At 45.2% G+C, this 24,798-nt stretch overlaps 1 protein-coding gene across 3 annotated transcripts in view; it reads right to left on the reverse strand.

Moving 5' to 3' along the window:
* Window positions 1-24,798, reverse strand: part of TUBGCP6 (tubulin gamma complex component 6) — a 518,646-nt gene that overhangs the window by 67,503 nt on the left and 426,345 nt on the right. For all 3 annotated transcript variants that reach the window (XM_069229637.1, XM_069229636.1, XM_069229638.1), the window contains exon 24: window positions 2,616-2,829. In XM_069229637.1, the coding sequence (XP_069085738.1) occupies window positions 2,616-2,829 (214 nt within the window). The remainder of the gene's footprint in view (window positions 1-2,615; window positions 2,830-24,798) is intronic.

Raw genomic sequence — 24,798 nt, forward strand, 5'->3', positions numbered from 1 at the left:
AACATTTTGAGAATCGGCACCAAATAATGTAAGGCGTAGTCTCTCTGCATATTCCTCCATCTTTCCTATGTCAGCCATGTCAGGCACTCCCAGGATGCGCACGGTATTGTAATGCGATCATGCTTCTAAGACTTCCTTTTTGGTCGCAATGACTTTTAGTACTTTTTCCATGTTCAATAGTTGTTCTCCTCGGGAGGTCACAATATCTTCAATGTTTGATAGTCATTGTACCTCTTCTTGTAGCCGTCCATCGTGCCTCTCCAGTTTGTGTGCCACTGAGTCAAGTCTGTTACACATAGCGTCCATTTTCTCTTCTGTGGATGATAGGCTGTGTTTCATAATGACTAAAAGTGCCTACATGTCCATATTTTCACAAGGACCATCAGTTGATCCTTCTTCGGTGCCAGCTTGGCCAGCCTCTTCATTTGCCAAATGGCATGAGGGTAATTGAAGTTTGGATTGTCTTCAGTCTGGCTTGCCCATGCCTGCAGAACAGCAATCCTTGACCAGCGCCGACTCAAAGTTGTGGACTGGTTGATGAGAAGTAGGTCGCAGCCACAAGCACCCACTACCACACCTACATATATGACTCACAGAGAACAATCAGCTTGCCCGCCTAGATTTTCAAAAGCAGCAGGACTGCTACCCTACAGGGCGGCGACACAATCTCTAGAGTGTTTATTTTCCTCTATTTGCATATTGCTAGCAATCGGTGCATTATAAAGATGGGAAGATCACTTGTTAAACAATGGTGCTTGATTCTCTGTTGCACTGCAGGTGTCTAACAGAACAGTCCCGCCACACCCCACGACCATGCATCTGGGGGGCATGAGCAGATCAACTGCCTCGGGGTGCTGTTGTGACTTACACATTTCTGAAGGGTTGCATTTGTCGGTAGTACAGTTAGCAAGCATCATAGGAGTCATTTATGTTCCCTCATAAGGTTGTACTTGTCCTCCGTGCACAAGAACCCGTTTGTAATAGAGGCCTGGTGACCTTCACTTATGGGGCCTAATTTGGAGCATTCAATGCGGTGTAGGTGGCTGCAAAGCGGCGACCTCCCAAGGCGTTAGTAGCTGTATTAATTGCATGGAGCTTCACCTGGCGGATTGCCAATTTTGTCCGGTGAGCTTGTCTGCATACTAGTCAATCTACACATTTGCCTCAGGGTTTCGTAGTTATTCTCTACCACAATCAGATTTCTAGCGAGTAGAGACAGAGAATGCAGTGCGGTGCTCACACAAGCCCCGCGAGGGCTGTAGAAGGCTACAGCACCAGAATCAAACACAGCCAGTCTTCCTGGTCTTACAATGTGCTGTGGTCTGGAAGGGCCATCCCCGCCTAAGTCTCTTCCCCGCTCAGCACTGCACTCCAGAGTTATTGGTGGCCCCCTACAGGGTCGAGGCAGTTATGGCCAGGTCGGGCGTGGACTCCACGGTCCCACCAAGGCCCAATCACTGCAACCCCGATTTGTCTCCCGCTGTACTATGCCGGCAATGTCGGGCCTCTGCAGTGCACCTTGCTGTTCCAGGAGAGAAGCGGTGATCAGTGATCCCTCCCCTGCGATGTCGCTTACCAGTGTTGTTTCACACAGTTTTATTTAAGCGTTGTTGGAGCCCAGTCGCAGTCCGTTTGCCATCTTGGGCTGACTGCAGGCCTCGCGTCTTGGTCAAGGCTCGCCGTTGTTTAGAGGGCATCCGAGCCCAAATTCACTTTACCCATTATTATGTGTGTCATAGAAAGCCTTACAGTGTTTTTCATGTGTAGTGTGCACAAAATTGCTGCCCATTATGCTGGGTTTTCCCCCCAGGCATGAGCCTCACTAATGTGCAGTCATTTTGCATGCTGGCTCTTTGGACCACCCCGCCCCCCAGTGCAGGAACCTTTGCCTGACCTACAATTGCATGGAAGGTTCTGCTCAGTACGCTCCTCAGGTGAAATCCTACTCACATCAAGAACAAGAAACAAAAGCAGTATAGAAAGAAGTTTAACAGTGGTGGCATAACACCATTTGAACATCCTGTTCTCTAAAATCTGCAGTGCTCTCAGCCTCAGGTTCGTAAGGTACAAACTAAGAACACCACTATTTCCACACTAGCACACAAACACCTCCTTCTCAGCCAGCCCATGAGAACTTGGCTCACACTACTCCACACCTTTCAGTACAACAATTACCTCTAACTTACCCCTCTTGTATCAGCTGCATACATTAAGACCACACACTGGCCACACTGGCATATGATGTACTTTATTTATTCCTCCACTATACCCCCTCAGGCTTGGTATGTAATTATTACTAAAACTGCCTTGAGCATATAACTGACTTAACTGCACTTTCCTCTTACCTACGTGTTGGTCAGAGCCAGTGACTATAACAATGACCCCCTTCTCTTAAGAGGTGACCCTGTGAAGCTCCAATAAACAATTGTGCTGTGCACTGTGTGCTGTCCAGAGGAATACACAGCTCTATGGACCAATTTCACTTTGACCACATGTAATATTAGTGACTCTGCAAAGTGGAAATACTGACAACAGATATATGGATTTGAGTCATTAAGCCCTAGGTTTCATCAAGTTATCTGCAGTAGATGATTTGACCTATCTGGTTACATTACCTGAAAAGTGCTTTGTTGAGGTATTCTGCATGTGCTTTGTGGATGTCATCTAGGTTTACGACAGTAGACAAGTTGTTTCTAAATTCACACCAAGTCACATGCAAAATTTGATTTGCAAGGTAGCCCTGAATAACCTTGACAAAATGTTGCATCTCATGACGGTAAAGCTGAAGCTGTCGGAACTGCAAGGAGCTTGATGCTCGATTAACCAAAGCTAGAACAAAAACAAGAGAATTGCTAAAATTAAACTTGCATACAATGAGCTCAATACTACAAACAAAATTACAAAAGGTGAGTAACAAAATAAAGGCAAACCTCTGAAGGAAAAATAGAAATTGCTAAACTGGCAATGTTTATAAGTAGGCTTTAGAAAAACCATTTTTATGCACCAGCTCAGACAAAAATATGTTACTTATTAGACAAACTTTGACTACTAAGCCCTTGTTCGTATTTGCAAATGTGTATCTTAAGTATTCTTAGAGCAAGATGTAGATTTTAAAACAAGGTGAGGCCAAGGCAAATATGAATCGGTTAAAAATATCAGGTCTGATAACACTAGAATAGACATTGCCTACGGTCAATGTTTTCGTTCATTCAAATATTTTACAAAATGATAAGTAGAAAATCTTAAGACAGAATACTAATGTGAGATATAGAATAGGTGTTGATAATAAGATGATGTGCTGTTCAATATTCATCCTCAAGAAATCAAAATATCCAACATAAGCACCATACTCCTTCCTTGCATATTCCCACACTGAATCTTCAAGCAATAAACACCCTCCCAGCAACCACCAACAAAAGAATTCTACAACACTGTGTCTGAGTTCAGTCCATGCACTCCGAAGGTGAATCTAGGAAAGAACTGAATTAATATTATTTTAAGGTCCTATTTATCAAATTTAGTCCCAGCACTGTAAACAGGTCACTACCTCCTGGAATCAAGATGACAAAAGTAAAGGTATCAAGCCAATCAGGTAGACAAATTGCTCCACAAACACACACACAAAATTATTAGAAACATTTAAATAGGTCAATTGCAAGGTATTGATCAACCAGTGAAATAAGTTATCTCACAACCATATCAATGCAACACAAAACAGATTAACAGGAATTTATCACACACACAAGCTACAACTACAGTTAAGTCCTAGTTACAACACTACTGTACTTAAATATCAACAGTGATTCTCATTTTGCACTGCTCCTATCAAACTCAAAGGTCTTGCATAAATCAAGGGCAATGAAAGTGTCCTGCAAACCTACCAGCAAAGCAACTGAGCACCGTACAGAGTTATACAAGAAAGGGAGGGTGCTAGTGAGTGGGCAAAGGGTGGAAGAGAGGGGTAGTAAAGGACGAGAGTCATGGAGGACAGTGGTGCGGACTCAAAAAACTGAACGAATGCTCTGGAGATGTATGGATCGTTAGGTAAAGTTCTGAGAGTATAAGGAGAAACACTGTAATGAAGGAAATATACCGAAGTTTAGGAAGAGGAGGTTAAAAGAAAGTGGGCTGGACTAGGAGTAGAGCTAAGGGTACAGATGAAGGGTAATGGAGTGGCATACTAAGCACAAAATACATCAACAGTAAAAAGCATGACACATAATATATGGATCAGTACACAGGTGGGTGACATTTTAGAACAATACCAGAGCACATCAACAGTGATTAACCCAATGGCAAAAGTCTGTGAATACAACTACCAACACAAGGCTTCAGCGAGGTAGTACAAGTCCCAGGGCACACCCCCATGTAGTTAAGTTTAAAGAAGCCCCCTGTAGTTCTTCCATAGACACCCAATAATCTCTCAACTTTACAGGGGAAACCTTGCTCTTCATAGATAAATGGCTCAGCTCTCATGCACCAATCAATGTCTTTACTCCCTTGCTCCTTCCGAGGTAGTGTTGGGATCCCCATACTTCTGAAATATTCCACCGGGCTACTATCATTCCTAACTTATAAAACAAAAGCTGGTAACCTGGTACTTGCCTGGTCCGCCCCATATGCCTAGGACACAAAGATTTCTCCCCGGATCATTGCAAGTCCCACAACCTCCACTAGAGTCTGCACTACTTCCATCCAGTACAGCTGTAACACAGGTCAATTCCACAAAATATGCAGGAATATGCCCCTTTGGCCACATGCCCAGAGAAAGACATCAGAATCAGATCTACCAATCTTTGTCATCATCACTTCACTGTAGTACACTCCATGAAAGACATTTAATTGAATGAGGTGGAACCCCATTTTGATTTCTACTTCTCTGGGCCCCAGCAGTGCCTCCGTCTATTCTTTATCTGAGAGTTCCCCAAGGTTCTGGTCCCACAATCCTCTTAAAGCCTCCAAAGCGTCAGGTACATTATTTATAAGTTTCCTGTATCCCAGGGGTTCATTAAAGCACTCTATCCTCCAATGGGTTAGTGTCTAGTATTTGTATTTCATTCGGGACATCTTTATAAAGAGCATGACTGAGGCATAGGTAATGGAAGACCTCCCCTCAGACATTGCATACTTATCCTCGAGCGCCTGAAACTGCTTCCTGTCTGGACCCACCCCTAGGTTGTCCCAGCAATCAAAGCCAGACAGGCAATGCACCTCTGCAAGCCTCCAGGAGTACCACAGTGGGGTAGCCATGTCAGAGTTTGGGTCGCAAATCATCCCAACTGCTTAAGCTCTCTACTCCAAGCACGCAGTGTCACTTTAATGTATGTCGGCCAAGGTGCTCTGCTTTTCTTGCCATGTATGGCAGCCATTTAGACTTTTAATCCCATTAACACTCAGTCAGGTTGGCACTGATCAGCCAAGATCTGGTCATTACACAAGACTAGCTGTGTAGCTCAATAGCATCATCTAAGGTCTAGAAGGGCTATACCACCATTATGGACTCCAAAAATTAATTTAGACAGTGCCGTTCTAGGGGTGCTGCTGTTCCATACCAATTGCTTCAATTTATGGTCCACACTTTGGAAGAAGCCTTCTAGTATCCATAGGGAATGTTTTGTAACACATACAGGAATTTTGGCAATGCTATTTGTAGGAGGCTGGCCTGGCTTATAGTGGGTACCTTGTCGGACTTACACCTTGTGCCAGGTCCAGTTATCCCTTATTAGTAGATTATGAGTATTCTAGCAGCTTAGGCTGATAGAGGTAGCTATAGCAGAGCAGCTTAGGCTGAACTAGGAGACATGCAAAGCTCCTACTATACCACTTATATTATATATCACTATATCACAAGAAACACAATACTCCCGGAGTTACTAAAAATAAAGGTACTTTATTTTAGTAACAATATGCCAAAAGTATCTCAGAGGATATACTCCCTTAGGAGGTAAGTAATATACACAAAATATACACACAAACCAAAATCAGGTAAGTAAACAGTTAGAAAAGTAGTGCAAACCCTGTAGAAGACAATAGGATGCATTAGGAGACAATAGGCCTAGGCTCAACACCAACCATATACTCCAAAAGTGGAATGCAAACCACGAATGGACCCCCAGGCCTAGTGTAGTGTGTAGAGGGTCGCTGGGAGTGTAAGAAAACACTAAGGGTGTTCAAGATACCCCACCCCAAGACCCTGAAAAGTAGGAGTAAAGTTACCCTAGTACCCCAGAAAGACAGTAAAGGTAGGGGATTCTGCAAAGACAACCGACTGCAAAGCACTGAAGACGGATTCCTGGACCTGAGGACCTGCAAAGAAAGGGGACCAAGTCCAAGAGTCATGCAAGTGTCCAGGGGGGCAGGAGCCCACTAAACCCCGGATAAAGGTGCGAAAGGGCTGCCTCCGGGTGGAAGAAGGCAAAGATTCTGCAACAACGGAAGGTGCCAGGAACTTCTCCTTTGGTCAGAAGATGTCCAAGGGCGTGCTGGAGGATGCAGAGTTGTTTCCACGCAGAAAGACCGGAAACAAGCCTTGCTAGCAGTAAGAGTCGCAGTTGAAGATTTTGGGTGTTGCCAGGGGCCAGGAAGGACCAGGAGATCGCCTCTTTGAGGAGGAGACAGAGGGGGCGCTCAGCAACAGAGAGAGCCCACACAGAAGCAGGCAACACCCGCAGAAGCACCTGAACAGGCGTTCAGTAAATCTGAGCACAGCGGTCATCTCAGCACAACAAAAGAGGGTCCCACGAAGTAGGAGGCCAACTCAGCGAGTTCGGCAATGCAGGACGGAGTGCTGGGGACCTGGGCTGTGCTGTGCACAAAGGAAGTCTTGCAAAAGGTCACTCCCCTTTCCTTTGTCCAGTTTCGCACCAGACCTGGGGCTGAGGGATCCCTGAGGCTACTCCTCTCAGGCCCTTAACACCTATTTCCAAAGGGAGAGGGTGTAACACCCTCTCTCAGAGGAAATCCTTTGTTCTGCCTTCCTGGGACTGGGCTGCTCTGGCCCCAGGGGGGCAGAAACCTGTCTGAGGGTTGGCAGCAGCGGTAGCTGCAGAGAAAACCCCAGCGAGCTAGTCTGGCAGTACCCGGGGTCCATGCTGGAGCCCCGGGATGCATGGGATTGTCACCCCAATATCAGATTGGTATTGGGGGGACAATTCCATGATCTTAGACATGTTACATGGCCATGTTCGGAGTTACCATTGTGAAGCTACACATAGGTATTGACCTATATGTAGTGCACACGTGTAATGGTGTCCCCGTACCCACAAAGTCCGGGTAAATTACCCTGAACAATGTGGGGGCACTTTGGCTAGTGCCAGGGTGCCCTCACACTTAGTAACTTTACACCTAACCTTCACTAAGTGAGGGTTAGACATATAGGTGACTTATAAGTTACATAAGTGCAGTGTAAAATGGCTGTGAAATAACGTGGACTTTATTTCACTCAGGCTGCAGTGGCAGTCCTGTGTAAGAATTGTCTGAGCTCCCTATGGGTGGCAAAAGAAATGCTGCATCCCATAGGGATCTCCTGGAACCCCAATACCCTGGGTACCTAGGTACCATATACTAGGGGATTATAAGGGTGTTCCAGTGTGCCAATCAAAATTGGTAAAATTAGTCACTAGCCTGCACTGACAATTTTAAAAGCAGAGAGAGCATAAACACTGAGGTTCTGGTTAGCAGAGTCTCAGTGATACAGTTAGGCACCACACAGGGAACGCATACAGGGCACAACTTATTAGCACTGGGGTCCTGGCTAGCAGGATCCCAGTGACACAGGCAAAAACAAACATATATATAAATAGAAAATGGGGGTAACATGCCAGGCAAGATGGAACTTTCCTACACAACCCCTCCCCCCCAAACGAGGGACAATAAGGCTAAACTTGCCCAGATGAGTCTTCATTGTTTAAGTGGAAATATCTAGAGAGTCCACCGGCATTGGAGTGGGTACTCCCAGGTCTATGTTCCACTGTATAGTCCATTCCCTGTAGGGAGATGGACCACCTCAACAATTTAGGTATTTCACCTTTCATTTGTTTTAGCCAAAGTAGAGGTTTGTGGTCTGTCTGAACAATAAAGTGAGTACCAAAAAGGTATGGTCTCAACTTTTTCAGTTCCCAGACCACACAAAGGCCTACCTCTCTATGGCAGGCCAACACTTTTCTCTAGGGGTCAACCTCCTGCTGATGAAAGCAACAGGTTGATCTTGGCCCTCAGTATTAAGCTGTGATAGCACTGCCCCAACCCCCAATTCAGAAGCATCCGTCTGGACTATGAACTTTTTGGAGTAGCAAGGGCTTTTAGGACAGGTGCAGAGCACATGGCCTGTTTGAGCTCATCAAAAGCTTTTTGACAGCTAGCTGTCCACAATACCTTCTTAGGCATCCTCTTACTAGTGAGGTCATTAAGAGGAGCTGCAATGGAGCCATAATTCTCAATAAACCTCCTATAGTACCCTGTGAGGTCGAGAAAGGCTCTCACCTGGGTTTGAGTTGTAGGGGGAGCCCATTCCATAATGGTCTGGATCTTCCACTGCAGTGGTGCAATGTGTTACCTACCTACCAGGTGGTCCAGATAAACCACTTTCCCCTGCCCTATCTGGCACTTTGAGGCGTGGATAGTGAGGCCTGCCTTTTGCAGGGCTTCCAAAACTTTCCACAGGTGGACCAGGTGATCATCCCAGGTGGAGCTAAAGACAGCTATATCATGCAGATATGCTGCACTAAAAGCTTCCAGCCCTTGCAGGACTGTGTTCACCAACCTTTGAAAAGTGGCAGGTGCATTTTTCAGACCAAAGGGCATCACAGTGAATTGATAGTGCCCACCAACAGTGGAAAATGCAGTATTGGGTTTAGCATCGTCTGATATTTTAATCTGCCAATACCTTGCAGTTAAATCAAAAGTGCTTAGATACCTGGCAGAAGCTAATGTATCTATCAGCTCATCTGCCCTGGGTTATAGGGTGAGCATCTGTATTGGTTACTTGGTTGAGCCCTCTATAGTCAACACAAAACCTCATCTCTCTTTTACCATCCTTACTGTGAGGTTTTGGAACAAGCACCACTGGGCTAGCCCATGGGCTTTCTGAAGGCTCAATCACTCCTAAGTCTAACATTTTCTGAACCTCTTGTTTTGTGCAGTCACTGACATGGCCAGGCTGCCTATAAATCTTACTTTTGACAGGTAAACTGTCTCCAGTATTGATTGTATGCTCACACCAAGTAGTGGTACCTGGTATCAGTGAGAAGAGTTCAGAAAACTGATTTAAGAGATTTACAAAGTTGTCCTCTGCTCTGTAGTAAGACAATCTGCAGGTACTACTCCCTCCACTAAGCCATCAGCTTCAGTGGTGGAGAAGAGATCAGGGAGATGGTCACTCTCTTATTCCTGTCCCTCATCAGTTGCCATGAGCAGTGTGAGATCAGCCCAGTCATAGTAGGGTTTTAGGTTGTTGACATGGAGCACCCCAAGGGTGTCACGTAGGCTCTCATGATCCTAATGAGACTACTGGATTTTTGGGTGGCAGGATCGTTCACAGTGTGGGGGACTAAGTCTAACCCACGGCGAAGGACCCTTGTCACCCCAAATCCGGGTTGAGCTCCGGCTAACTAGCAGTGCCTCATCTCTCCCAAAGGGAAGAGACAATTGGGCAGCCGAGCGCATGACATCTTAGGGCTTCCCAGGGAAGTCGTGGTCACTCAGATCCCAACCAGTTCTCTCATTCACAGTGTGGTCTCATATATAAATGACAAAGGCAGTTTGAGTTTTAAAGATTGGTTTAATAAAACAACTGCATTTTAGATAACAAGGCGTGAGCCGCAATAACCAGAACCATACAACACAGTAGGATTGAAATAGTAACGAGGAGAGTGAAACATAAGAATAACGCTATCATAGTGCTACTAGATTACGTTCTCTCTTCTAAATTCTATTTTCAGCACAGCATGTTAAGCTCTAAGCCTGCCTTTCAGGTTCCCCTGAGAGGACATCAACCCTCATACCGGAGCAAAGGCCTGTGATCGGGATCAGCATCTGCAACAGCGCAGTCGGCGTCTAGTTGTGGTTCCCTGGTCGGAATCTCCCTCTTACATGTACCAGGACTAGGAAGTGTTTTTATAACTAACACGCCGGTGTTCTAAGAAATGTCGCTATGTAAGAATGTGTACTTTCTACGAACCCTAAAGACTAAACTTCTACCACGTCTATCGGCAATGTACCAGACTGTATCCCTGACTGAAGCACAGAGTGAGCAAGAATGTATTGTTTGAGAACTCCAGTGCTGAAGTAAACTAAACAGTGTGATAGAAGAAAATAAAACAAGACTGTGAAACTGGTTATTGTAAAATAACAGTGCAAGGCTAAATAAAATGCATCTAGGACAAAGTGCACAGAGGCCTAATACTTTAAGCAAACGCGCAAAAGCTACATTAAAAAATGGCCACACTACACCTTCCCCTTGTCGGTAGAAAGTGGTTTAAGCCAAAGCTAAAAAATGCCCTAAATTGAAAAAAAAAAAACTAAAACCTTATATAATTTCAAGAAGTCGAGAGGACATCAAAGCACAGTAATCCTAAATTTGAAAATAGGCATGCGGCTAAGAGCCAAATTCATGTAACAGTGTCAATTTAGACCAAATCCAATTCAAACAGTAGTCATGGAAAGCAGGAGGTTCTCCACTTCGGCAGATGGCAAGACCGGAAAATCCACGCCAAAGACTATTAAGGAGCAGGTGTGTTCCAAAGCCCCAGAATCAACCAAGGCGGCATCCCGTACACAGTCCGTAAACAAGTTAATATCAACTTCCTCTAGGAAGGGTATCTCGCAATCAGCCTCACGAAGCAAACGCAGCCGCAGCGCGCATGTCTGGGAATGAGCCCTCATCTGGAACATCAACAGATTAGCATCAACCAGTGGGGGGCGTCGCTGTGAGAGACAGACGTCTAGTGCATGTTCAAAAGAGCACCAACGGCACCGAAACACGGGCTGCACACAATCCAAAACCGGTCTGAATGACAGAGACCTGTCACACTCCAAATGTCCCAGGAGTGTTGCTCCAAAGTGCTGCATCATGCGTTCACGACACAGCTGCGCTGATGGGAGCACCCACATTCGCCCTTGTTGCGGCGGGACAGCTATTGCGGAAAAACAACAGCAACAGCAAAATGCCAGCTAATAAAGCCAAAGTGATCGGAAATCCCCCAAAAATGCTTCTGAAAATTGAATGAACAGCCGAAGGTATTAAACCGAATATGGAAGAGAAGGTGTGAACGAAACCAACACCTACGGCTTTGAAAAAATGTGCCAATCCAGCTGTGCTGGACGCATTAAATATACGTCCCACGAGTTCACCAAAGTGGCTCGGAAAGTTGGTATTTAACAGGGACTGTATTTCTGCTGATGACCTTGCCAGCCACCTGAAGTGCATAGGTCTCGCGTGCAGATGTAAGGGTCACATGCTTCTGAAACAATAAAGCCTTTAGTCTACTTAACTTGTCGAAATTCACCTTGGAAGTAGCAATGTGAGGCCAGATATCTGCTACCTCCCTTAATTTAGTGGGGGGAAACAACAAATTCCCGCAGCAAGTAACAACCTTGGTGACCGAAACAACGTAAACTATTCCGGCCTGCATGCCACAACAGTCTTCACTATTGAGGAGGACGTAGCTGCCGTTTGAAAGCACCTGGAATGTGCGTTTAATCAAGGGGACCGGAACTCCCTTCAGATAGCAAGCCAAGATCGCAACCGAGGCATTACATGCCCCATGCAAGAACAGCTGCTTACAAATCATCGAATGGCTGACTGAAGTCTCGCATTCACTATCGCTAAGAAAAACCTCTCATGCCATTGAGACATTTGTACAAGAAGGGAAGTTACCACACCTCATGTATATAACTATCTCCCAGCTTTTCATATCTGCCTACCGGAACATGTTTTAAACAAGAAGTGAATTGTAGTGTAGAAATAGGCAGATTAATAACCCTGTGTATCAACCACTCAGCTGAGGGAATCTCGGCCACGGTAAAAGGCAATCTTTCCAATTTTTCTATGTTAAGCATGACATAAGTCACCTCCTTCTTAGCCATCAGTTGTTGTTGTTGTGTCAAATTAAAGGAAAAAAATATCTCCCTGGCACTGATCTGCTGCCACGGACCGCGACCCGCCTTCAATGTCTGAAGTGTCCAACCCAACTGCATAATGGACCTTGTTTGACTTTGTCCATGATATAAAGAAGATATATCAGATCGTATAATGTCTATAGCAGAAGAAACAATGTTGTCAATGGTATATATTTGGTCGGACAAGGTGTGAATTCCATTATCCACAACAGCTAATGCCTTTTTCAAATTTTCCTGATCTATTTGCCTTAACCGGGCTGCAGCCTCTTGTTGGGAAAGTTTCCATATTTCATTGTACACTTCGTACAAGAAACGCTTCCTACGTGGTGTCTTCGGGCCTGACAAAAAATCTTGCAAGTCAGTGTTAGTAGACAGGAGAGTGAGATGTGTCTTGACTGCATCTAGCGAGTATGATTTTAACCATTGTTGACACAATTTTCCCACACTATATGTAGTAATAATTTCAGCATGTTCAGGTGATATGTAGCGAGGGTCTGCCCGATTCGTCCTGAAACCCCTGAGGAGGTGACAAAACGTTGATGACACCCATTGGTGTCTATAGGCCACAATAACCACGAGCCCGGACGTGTCAATGAAGTGTTAAATGTACCATTCTGGACCCAGTCTGTAAGCTCACTAAAAGTGGCATTTATGTATTTCTGCCAATCATTAATTTTTGTAGGGACAGGTATACTAGGCATGTTCAATTCTCTAATCGTTGCTAAGCCCGAACAGCTAGTCTGTTGTACTGTTTCATAAAAAAAAAAACATTTGGACGGGAATGAGACATGCTCTAAACAATGTTTCTCTACCCTGTGTCTGCCAATGTTTTGTTCCCCAAACACTTTTCAAATCAACATTATTTGACCAATATTCGTAACCTTCAGTCGACAGTCGGGAAACAAAAGAATCTGAGTATATGAATTTCGTATTAGTCAACAACATTTGCTTATCTTTAGACGAAGTTAACTTAAAATAATATGACTTAGCATTCATTTGATGATGCCCAGAAAAATACGTAAATTTGTCTGAATAAGTTTTAGAACTCCCTTGCGGGGGAGTTGGGCAATGTTCCCATTGCATATAGTCAAATATCGTTTTCGGACTATTTGCTTTATGTATAAAGTGGTGCCCATAATAATTATAGCAAAACCTGTCACCATAATTGTCTTTAAACTGGTAAACATCTTCATTCTCATAGACAGTATAGTATTGTAATTCAGTCATCATGGAATCAACTGTCTTCACATCCCAATTATCTGATACAATGCCTGGTATCATTCATAGATAACTTTGGAACATACGGTATTTGAATTATCTCAGTGGGACCGTATATATCAAACATTACTTTATCCCACACAATCCCATCCGGAATTGGTATTGCAGAAATGTTCACAAAGGACAAGTCTCTTCGAACCTTATGTGATGAAAAATGTGGCTTCAACACCTCCTCCACCTGTTCAACCGCTGATCTCTCAGGAAGAAAATGACCATGTATCAAAAGAAAAAAGGTAACGACAAACCCTAGCCAGAGAAAAAATGCTGACATAGTCAATAAGAGCCACAGATAGTTCCAAGGAAAAACAAAATACGTATCTTTAAGCCAATAAATCAGCTTACGTGGACCTGGGTCAGTAGTTGAAGAGGCAAACGAGTCCGATAGACTATCGTTGTTGTTGGCAAAATACCCAGAGGCAGTTCGTGTAAAAGGTGCCGCCGTATTCAATGGAGGAGTTGGTGTTTCTCGCGGTGGTACACTGTAGATAGCACCATCCGCAACATCAGTACTCATGGTGACTCGATCAAATGTTTCCAAGTTATTTGTCGTCAGTGGAACTAATGCAAGATCATCTTCCACCCTCCCCAAGCTCGGAGAGGCAACAGAGTTGGTATAAATAACTTGGAGCGGAACATCTTCCCCATTAGTGAGAGGGATTCGGGAACTACTGGACGTTCCTCTTGGTCTGCTGTATAGAATCGGCACATGTTGTAACTTGACATTGTCAATAGAAACAAAGCGATTTTCTTTGGCACCTGGCAACAGTGGTAAAATAACAGTTCTTGTTCCGTGTATCCCCAACACAGGGACTGGTGCTCGATAAGAAGGGTCAAATTATTTTTTGACTGCGACCTTTTCACGCACAAGATCCCCAGCTCTGGGAATCCAACCAGTAGGTGTTACTGGCACATCCTTAATTCCTGTGGAGGCAGCACTTTTAGAAGAGTTATCTTCACAGAACTGTTGTAATTCCTGCAAAACAGTGACACGATCATTTATGTCAAAATGCGTTTCCTCCGCCGCCTCCACACCAGGACCATCTAGATCCGGAACAAACATTTGTGTTCCGAACAGGCACTCATATGAAGTACGACCCCCCAGGGACCTTCTAGGCAGGTTATTTAGTGCTCTCTGTACTCCATACAGGTGGGTTAGCCAACTACGACCCGTACTCTTGCTGTTAAGGATTGCTTTAAATCGCGATTTAAACGCTCCACAACAGAATTTCCCTCGGGATGAAATGGAGACGAGAACTGGAGCTGGAAACCCAACGAAGCCATGGTGTCCCTGAATGCCCTCGTGGCAAAAGCAGGGCCCTGGTCTGAATGGAACGCCGCAACTGCATAAGTACCGACAAAGACACGCAAATCTTTAATAACAGTTCGAGCGTCAGCCGAGCGCTGTGGCCATACCCACACAAATCTGGAGCAAGAATCTACAGCCACCAGTATATATTTGTATGCACTATCCGGTGTGAGTGGACCGCAATGATCCAAGTACACACATTGTAATGGTCTGTTTGATATTAAGAGGGGTGTCTGCGGCGGGCGCTTAGCTGTTGAAACTTTAATTTGTTGACAGATGTCACAAGAAAGGACATACTGCTTAGTCTCTTTATAGAGACCAGGCCACCAGTAACGGGCCAGTAATAGCGAAATTGTGGCGGCCACACCAGCATGTGCAGATGCCACCCCCTCATGCGCTGCATTAATCAATTGAGGTCTTACAACTTTATTGGGGATCTCGCGTATGCCTACGCCTGGAATTTTAACCTCAGCATTCAGCATACTTCGCATAAAGTATTGGTATTTATGAGGAAATCCTTTAGGCTAAGGCGTGCGATCAACCGTAGCTTTTATGGCAGCCAGAATCTCTGTGTCTGGTTTGGAACTCGAACGAGTCACTGCAGCTACAGTGGCAACTGCCACTGCCAACTTTGCGGCTTCATCAGCCAGAGTATTCCCAACAACGTGTATTCCAATGCGCTGGTGTCCAAGAGTATGTACAACATGGACTTTAGGTAGCATCTCCTTCAGGTCTGCTACCTTCCCCCACAGTAGTCTGTGTTTTATGGTGTTGCCCTTTGAATCTCTGAACCCATTCAAGCGCCAGTAATGTAGGTATTTATTAAAAGACTGGACACAATAATACGAATCACAAACAGTCAGTGTGAACTGTGTCGGATCCGTATGTTCTAATGCCATCATTAGAGCTTTCAGCTCAGCCAATTCTGCCGTACAGTCCCCGAAGGTTTGTGTATAAGTATGTTAGGGGCAGAATTTCTCCCCCTCCATATGGCCGCTCACTACTGCACATGCAGCAGAATATTGGTGTTTTGTCCCCACCGCCGGTTGCGCAGAACCATCGGTGTACATGACTACTTGATAATGATCAATAGGCAACGTGACAGTGGGAACTGGATATTCAATTTCATACTGCAGAAATTCCTGAGTCTGTAACTTTGGGTCAAAAATGTAATCTACATCAGTGGCTGTTAAAGACGTAGCCCATTGTATCCATTGCGGGTGCAGTGCTTTCGCGTTAGGAACACTCGCTTTTGTAACAGCCGCTAGGGCCAGAATAGGGGAAATTACTATAATGCGTTTATCCTGGGCAAGAGGTCATTCTTTAATAACAGCCATCTGTACAGCAGTGAGAATTTTCTGTGTTGGTGCAAATTGTTGTTCAGCAGCCGAATACAAGTGGGACTTGTATCCAATCGGGACTGTCTCACCTTCATTAAATGTGACATACGTAAACCCAATGGCCCCAGCTATCACCCTGATGACCAAATGCGTCTTATTGTCCGATGTATGTAAATGTTTTGCAGCTAGGAGATCTGCTTGTAACTCCTGAAGAGTGTGTGTATGTTCAATTGTCCAGAATTTGCTTGAAAATCAGGACGTATTAATTCGTATAAAGGTTTTATGCGTGTAGCATAATCAGGAATGTATGTTCTGCCAAAATTTAGAAAGCCCAACAATGATTGGAGTTTCTTAATCGTATTAGGTGGTTGCAATTGGGCACATTTTTCTAAAAATTGTGGGGCTAGGCTCTTACCTTCATTTGACAGCTCATATCCCATGAATATGACGCTGAGGAAGGCAATTTTTGATTTTTTGAAGTTAAATTTGTAGCCGATTTTGGCAAACCCAACAACAATGCGGGCTACCCGTCTCAAATGTTGTAGTAACTCGTCATCCGTGACATATATATCATCTACATATGACAATGCTTCAGGGTCCAACCCGTGTTAAATTTCAGTCACACGAGCCGCAAACAGTTGTGGGCTATTCTTATACCCCTGAGGCAAACGACAGAATTTTTTCTGGGAGCCTAAAGCACTAAAGCTTGTGAGGTCCCTACTTTCGGGTGCTATATTCTGGCAGAAGAAACCATTTCAGATGTCTAAAGTCGTTTTGTACTTTTTCTGCACAATGTTGTTCATCAGTGCGAGCTATGTGAATTTTGTATAGCATATGTACGTGTATGGCCGTTCAAGTGTCTGTAGTCTAAGACTATTCTATATGAATGGCCCGGTTTAGCTACAGGGAATAAGGGATTATTCATCGGCAAGACACAGGGTTCAATTACTCCTTGGTATTCTAATTGCGTAAGTATTTCTCTCATCGGTTCTCTTGCTTCATGTTTTATTGGATATTGCGGTTGTGGCTGAGGTTCACCTTTAATCGGAATTACATGATATGGAGAATCCCTATCCCACCCTACGTGATTTCTCTATAAGGCAGGTGCTTGTGCTAGAGCCCATTTGATGCTATAGGACTCTGCAAGTTACCCTGGAACAAGTGGTGAGAACGAAGGTTTAATAACCTCCTCCCCAACTGGGCAGGTGTGAACAAAGTCAGGCGGCCAATCCTGTTCAGCCAGCAAAATGTCATATATCTTGACTACACGATCCCAAAAGATTGCGTTTATAGTGCGTTCAATATCTCCTTCCAATTGTAAAGTCACTGTATATACCCTATCGGGTTCAGAGACACACATATCTGCTGTTTCAACTTGTATGAAGTCATCAGTTGCTTTCACCTCCAGATGCTCTAGAAGATTCCGGCAAACTATTGTGACCTCTGCTGCGCTGTCTAGCAGTGCTAGGGCCCATGTCTTGTTCTTCAAGAGAACTCTCTTCCTGTGTGGCATGTCTAACTGAGACTGCCGCCACTTTTGTCTTCTTAAACTGTTGTTTTTGTTGTATCGGTTTCTCTTCCTTCTTGACAGAAACCTCTGAACAGCGTTGTGATTCCTGTCTTGGTTTCACGTACTCTGTTCTCCGCTCTGACCGCCCACCTCTCTCATTTCTCTTTTGCGATGAGTCCTGAAAGGAACGAGATTGGCGTGTATTAGTGTATTGATATCTATCAGGCGTTTTCAAGTTATCCCTATTTCTGAGATTATACCTAGTCTGCGAGATATCCGCTCGCTGAGATTCTCCCCTTTCTTTTTTAGGTGTCTGTTGTTTTTTCTCCCAGTGCTTTTTCTTACCCTCAGGTTGCTGTTTAGTATTATCTTTACTAATTTTCCCTTGAAACTGTGGTTTCTGTGGTCTAGCCCCTAGGTTATCTCGACCGATACTGGAATATGTTTCTGCTATTATTTTAGGCAGTTCCCGCTCCTGATCTAGTTGCGGGACGTCACAAAGACGCATACGCACTGCTAGTGCAACTCCCTCCCCTTTAAGATTACTTGGTATTATTGAAGAAACTGTGGCAAAATTGCCCATCAGTTGCATTCCCAAATCGAAGGCTGGGGCAGCCCCGTATTCATCCTGAATCTGTTTAAGCACTTCCGGTATGTTTGCAAATGTCGGTGTACCGTGTGCTGTTGTGTATAGCGCGGCAAACACTGTGCCCCATGTTTTACAATGTTCCACTGTGGGAACCATGCCGAATGGTAAACACATAGTTAATATTCTATGTTTGTCCTGAGGTCCCGTATGGGGAAATACCCGCCTCCAGCGTATTAATTTTCTGTGCCAGCCAAAATGGAGTATCCTCCCGTTTTGCTGGAACTTTACCCATGATGGAGTGTATAGTCGCCGGGTTTATACCTGGAGCTACTGCATGTTGTCCTGGAGCAGCACGCGCTGGGTTTGTATTTAGTGTCTACATCACAAATTGTACTAAGCGTCTATATGTAGCCGTTAAGTCTGTATATAAACGACGAACTTCAGCCACCGGCATGTTTGCAACCGCAGGATGTGGTGTATATGTGGCCAATAAAGGCCAGGTCGGACCATCATTACTCAGTGGACCTAACCTTACTGGCAATATTGTATGGGGTAGGGCGCCATCAAGCCAATTATTATGCTCTTGATAAGATAGAGGTATCTCTAGGTATGCGTACGCCCTGTACTGGCCAGATGCGTCCGCAACCGTATATGTGTGAAATGTATTTGTATTCCCATCAACTGCTGGAAATGTGACCCAAGTGTAAAAAAGTTCTGTTCTATAGGCTGCATGGGCGGCCACCACAAACGTGACTGGACCCCCCCTGGATCGTAAGACCATGTGCAAGCAAATGTGCCGTGAGCGGCTGTCTCATATTAAGAGCTATTTGTATTACCTGGGGATTCGCCATTAGAAAAACAGCGATGGTTCAGAGAAGGCACACCAAAAACGGGGTCTTTCCTTTTAAGGTTCAAGCTTGAACAACCATCCGCTATATCTAGGGTTACCTATATTGCGGTGGTGGAAGTCCTGAGTGCCACGGACGTCTCCGTTAAAGGAACTGAGGGATCATTATAATATATGAGACAGAGAGAGACTGGTGGACCCGAAAATTAGAGCCAGACCAATCGTTCGCGGCGCCATGTCGCGTAGGCTTTCATGATCCTAATGAGACTACTGGATTTTTGGGTGGCAGGATCGTTCACAGTGTGGGGGACTAAGTCTAACCCACGGCGAAGGACCCTTGTCACCCCAAATCCGGGTTGAGCTCCGGCTAACTAGCAGTGCCTCATCTCTCCCAAAGGGAAGAGACAATTGGGCAGCCGAGCGCATGACATCTTAGGGCTTCCCAGGGAAGTCGTGGTCACTCAGATCCCAACCAGTTCTCTCATACACAGTGTGGTCTCATATATAAATGACAAAGGCAGTTTGAGTTTTAAAGATTGGTTTAATAAAACAACTGCATTTTAGATAACAAGGCGTGAGCCGCAATAACCAGAACCATACAACACAGTAGGATTGAAATAGTAACGAGGAGAGTGAAACATAAGAATAACGCTATCATAGTGCTACTAGATTACGTTCTCTCTTCTAAGTTCTATTTTGAGCACAGCATGTTAAGCTCTAAGCCTGCCTTTCAGGTTCCCCTGGGAGGACATCAACCCTCATACCTGAGCAAAGGCCTGTGATCGGGATCAGCATCTGCAACAGGGCAGTCAGCGTCAAGTTGTGGTTCCCTGGTCGAAATCTCCCTCTTACGTGTACCAGGACTAGGAAGTGTTTTTATAACTAACACGCCGGTGTTCTAAGAAACGTCGCTACGTAAGAATGTGTACTTTCTACGAACCCTAAAGATTAAACTTCTACCACGTCTATCGGCAATGTACCAGACTGTATCCTTGACTGAAGCACAGAGTGAGCAAGAATGTATTGTTTGAGAACTCCAGTGCTGAAGTAAACTAAACAGTGTGATAGAAGAAAATAAAACAAGACCGTGAAACTGGTTATTGTAAAATAACAGTGCAAGGCTAAAGAAAATGCATCTAGGACAAAGTGCGCAGAGGCTTAATACTTTAAGCAAACACGCAAAATCTACATAAAAAAATGGCCACACTGCAAGGGGACTCCTGCAAGTGCCCAGGTCTACCAAGTAGGTAACCTCACCCGTTTTCTCAACAATTGGGGTCCACTCCATTTGTCCTGGAGTGCTCTTGTGGCCACAGGCTCCAATACCCACACCTTCTGATCTGGGTCAGGACAGCCTTCTGGTCATGCCATTGCTTTTGCAGCTCCTGGCTGGCCTGAAGTTTTTTACTGGCCTTTTTCATTTACTCAGCCTTTCTGGATCTTAGGCCAAGTACATAATCCACAATGTCCTGTTTAGGAGCTTTTAAAGGTTGTTCCCAGCCCTCCTTAACAAGGGCAAGGGGGCCTCTCACAGGGTGCCCAAAGAGGAGTTTAAAAGGGGCTAAAGACCACTCCTTTTTGGGGTACCTCCCTGTAAGCAAAAAGGAGGCAAGGCAACAGGACATCCCATCTCCTGCTGAGTTTTCCAGGGAGTCCTATTATCATACATTTGAGAGTTTTATTAAACCTCTCAACCAGACCATTTGTTTGTGGATGATAAGGAGTAGTGAACTTGTATGTTACACCAAACTCCTTCCACATTGCTTTGAGGTATGCAGACATGAAGTTACTACCTCTGTCTGACACTACTTCCTTAGGGAAGCCCACCCTGGAAAAGATTCCCAGGATGGCCTTTGCCACTGCAGGAGCTGTAGTGGTCCTTAAGGGGATAGCTTCAGGATACCTAGTGGCATGGTCCACTACCACAAGGCTAAACCTATTGCCTGAAGCTGTTGGAGGGTCAAGGGGGGCAACTATGTCAACCCCTACCCTTTCAAAGGGCACCCCAACCAGAAGTGGAATTAAGGGGGCCTTTGGAGTGCCACCAGTCTTGCCACTGGCTTGGCAGGTCACACAAGAGCGACAAAACTCTTTGGTGTCATCTGACATATCAGGCCAGTGAAACAGGGGAACAAGCCTGTCCCAAGTTTTACTTTGGCCCAAATGCCCAGCCAAAGGAATATCATGTGCCAAGGTAAGAAGGAACTCCCTGTACTAAAAAGGGATGACCAATCTCCTGGCAGCTCCAGGTTTAGGGTCCCTTGATTCAGTATACAGGAGGTTGTCTTCCCAATACACCTTATGGCTATCATTGACATCCCCATTCTGCTGCTTGACAGCTTGCTGTCTCAAACCCTCTAGTGTGGGACAGGTCTGCTCTGCCACACTCAGCTCTTCCCTAGCAGGCCCCCCTACACCCAAAAGCTCATCAGTGTCTGCTGCCAGCTCATCTGTTGAAGGTTCTGCACAGGGAGAGGATTCCTCTTCCTCAAAAGGGGAATCTTCTGGTGAGGGAGGGATAGTGGGCAAGGATTTACCCTTCCTACCGCTAGCTTTTGGGAGCACTTAGTCCACTGTTCCAGGATACAAGTTTCCCTGTCCTTTTTGCTTGTTGGCCTGAGCCCTTGTCAAAGCAAAAATATGCCCAGGAATTCCCAGCATTGCTGTATGAGCCTCCGACTCCACTTCAGCCCAAGCTGATGTCTCCAAATAATTGCCTAGTAAGCAATCTACAGGTAATTCAGTGGCTACCACAACTTTCTTTGGACCAGTAACCCCCCCCCCCCACCCTAGTTGAGATTCACAACAGCCATACGGTGGCTAGGTGTGTTATTGTGAGCATCAGTCATTTGCTACTGCTGACCAAGTAGGTGTTGATCAGGGGGAACCAGCTTCTCTATAACCATAGTTACACTGGCTCCTGTGTCCCTGTAGGCCTCAACCTCAACACCATTAATTAGGGGTAGTTGCTTGGACTTACCCATATTAAAGGGACAAGCACCCAAGGTGGCAAAGTCAATGCCACCATCAGAGACTAAAACAGCCTCTGTGGTCTCCCTAACAAGACCGACCCCAACTACACTGCCAATAGTGAGCCCAGCTACACCCTTGGATTGGCTATTTGTAGTAGACTTCCCACCACCACTGCTATTACTAGGGGTAATAGAGGTTGCGGTTGCAGTTGGAGTTGTGGGAGCCTTTGTGTTTTTCTTAGGACAAGTGGCATCACTTGCCCAATGACCTTTTACTTTACATAAATAACATCATGGCTTTTTCTGATTGTGAGAAGAAGATTTGGACCCACCACCCCCAGAGGATTTTTGTGGGCCTGATGAAGATTCAGAATGTTTTTTATCTTTGTCCCCACCCTTGTCAGAAGACTTACCATCCTTCTTCTTGCCATCCTTGTCACCCCCTGTATGAACTTTTCTGTTCACTCTTGTTCTGACCCATTTGTCTGCCTTCTTTCCCAATTCTTGAGGATAGGTCAGATCTGATTCTACCAAGTACTGGTGCAATAAATCAGACACACAATTGTTCAAAATATGCTCTCTCAGGAATAGATTATACAGGCTTTCATAGTCAGTCACCTTACTGCCATGTAACCAACCCTCCAAGGCCTTCACTGAACAGTCTACAAAGTCTGTCCAGTCTTGAGAGGATTCTTTCCTGGTGTCTCTGAACTTAATCCTGTATTGTTCAGTGGTTAAGCCAAATCCATCCAATAGTGCATCCTTCAAAACTTTGTAGTTATTAGCATCACTTTCTCTGACAGTAAGGAGCCTATCCCTACCCTTACCAGTGGAAGATAGCCACAAGGCGGCAGCCCATTGACTTTGAGGGACCAACTGTACCTTACAGGCCCTCTCAAGTGTGGCAAACCACTTGTTAATATCATCCCCCTCCTTGTAAGGGGGGGGACTATCTTATGCAGGTTTCTGGAATCTTGCTCTCTAACAGGATTGCTATCAAAAACACTGCTGCTGCCACCATGGGGAACTAACCCCAACCTCTGCCTTCCCCTTTCCACATCCAGAGATTCCCTATCTAAGGCCAGCTGCTGCTGTTTAAGCTTCAGCCTGTCCTCTTCCGACCTCAGCTTTCTGAGTTCCCTTTCCATTAAGTTATCCTCAGAGTGGGAGGCTTGGGAATTGTGAGAGACAGAGGAAATGTGGGAATCAGCAGAGTTGGACCTGTCCCTAACTGGCTGGACCCTAGTAACCTGGCCTTTAGGAGTGAAAGGTGTCCTACTAGTAGTGTGACCCCTTCCCACTACCAGTGTCACTAGTGACCTGCTAGCTGGCAGGTCCTTGGAAGAACCCTCCCCAACATCCTCAGCGGACTCCTTTGAGTCTGGCTGGGTAACCCCTCCTCTACCTCCTGATCTTGGGATAGTCCAGACTGGTTCTGGTCACTTTCCAGGAGAAGGCTAAGGAGAAGATCTTTGGTAGGATTCTTACCAATTGCTAAACCTCTTTCAATGCAGAGACCCCCTCACATTTTTAAAGTTTAGATTCCCATATGTTGCCCAGACAACTGTGGGAGTAAGCTCTACTGCAGACATGACAGAAAAGGTTTAGGACAGAGGGAGAAAAAAAACGTTTTTGGAACTTTTAAAAGAACAGAGAAAAACTTTTTCAAACTTTTGAAACTTTTCAGAAATTTTTAGAAAGTTTTTGAGAAGGAAAGTTAAACTGTTTAGGTTACTGTGTATATTCTGAAGTATTTGGTATATGTTTTTCTTATGAAAAGCACCAATGACAAAGCGGTAAAGCAGTTACAAGTACTTATCCCACTGCTTCACCACCAATGTAGGAGGCTGGCTTGGCTTATAGTGGGTACCTTGTGGGACTTACACCTTGTGCCAGGTCCAGTTATCCCTTATTAGTAGATTACAAGTGTTCTAGCAACTTAGGCTGATAGAGGTAGCTATAGCAGAGCAGCTTAGGCTGAACTAGGAGACATGCAAAGCTTATATCATATAGCAATATATCACAAGAAACACAATACACCGAGTTACTAAAAATAAAGGTACTTTATTTTAGTGACAATATGCCAAAAGTATCTCAGAGGATATACTCCCTTAGAAGGTAAGTAATAAACACAAAATATACACACATACCAAAATCAGGTAAGTAAACAGTTAGAAAAGTATTACAAACACTGTAGAATACAATAGGATGCAATAGGAGACAATAGGCCTAGGGGCAACAGAAACCATATACTCCAAAAGTGGAATGAGAACCACGAATGGACCATAGCCTAGTGTAGTGTGTAGAGGGTCGCTGGGAGTGTAAGAAAACACTCAGGGTGTCCAAGATACCCCAGCCCACTAAACCCCGGATGAAGGTGCAAAAGGGCTGCCTCCAGGTGGAAGAAGCCAAAGATTCTGCAACAACGGAAGGTGCCAGGAACTTCTCCTTTGGTCAGATGATGTCCCACAGCGTGCTGGAGGATGCAGAGTTGTTTCCACGCAGAAAGACCGCAAACAAGCCTTGCTAGCAGCAAGAGTCACGGTGGAAGATTTTGGGTGTTGCCAGGGCCCAGGAAGGACCAGAAGATCGCCTCTTGGAGGAGGAGACAGAGGGGGCGCTCAGAAAGAGAGAGCCCACACAGAAGCAGGCAGCACCCGCAGAAGCACCCGAACGGGCGTTCAGAAAATCTGAGCACGGCGGTCGTCTCAGCACAACAAAAGAGGGTCCCACGAAGTCGGAGGCCAACCCAGCGAGTTGGGCAATGCAGGATGGAGTGCTGGGGACCTGGGCTGTGCTGTGCACGAACAAAGTCTTGCAAAAGTGCACAGAAGCCCTA

The sequence above is a fragment of the Pleurodeles waltl genome, chromosome 4_1, assembly GCF_031143425.1.
Source record: "Pleurodeles waltl isolate 20211129_DDA chromosome 4_1, aPleWal1.hap1.20221129, whole genome shotgun sequence".
Taxonomy (NCBI): Eukaryota; Metazoa; Chordata; class Amphibia; order Caudata; family Salamandridae; genus Pleurodeles; species Pleurodeles waltl.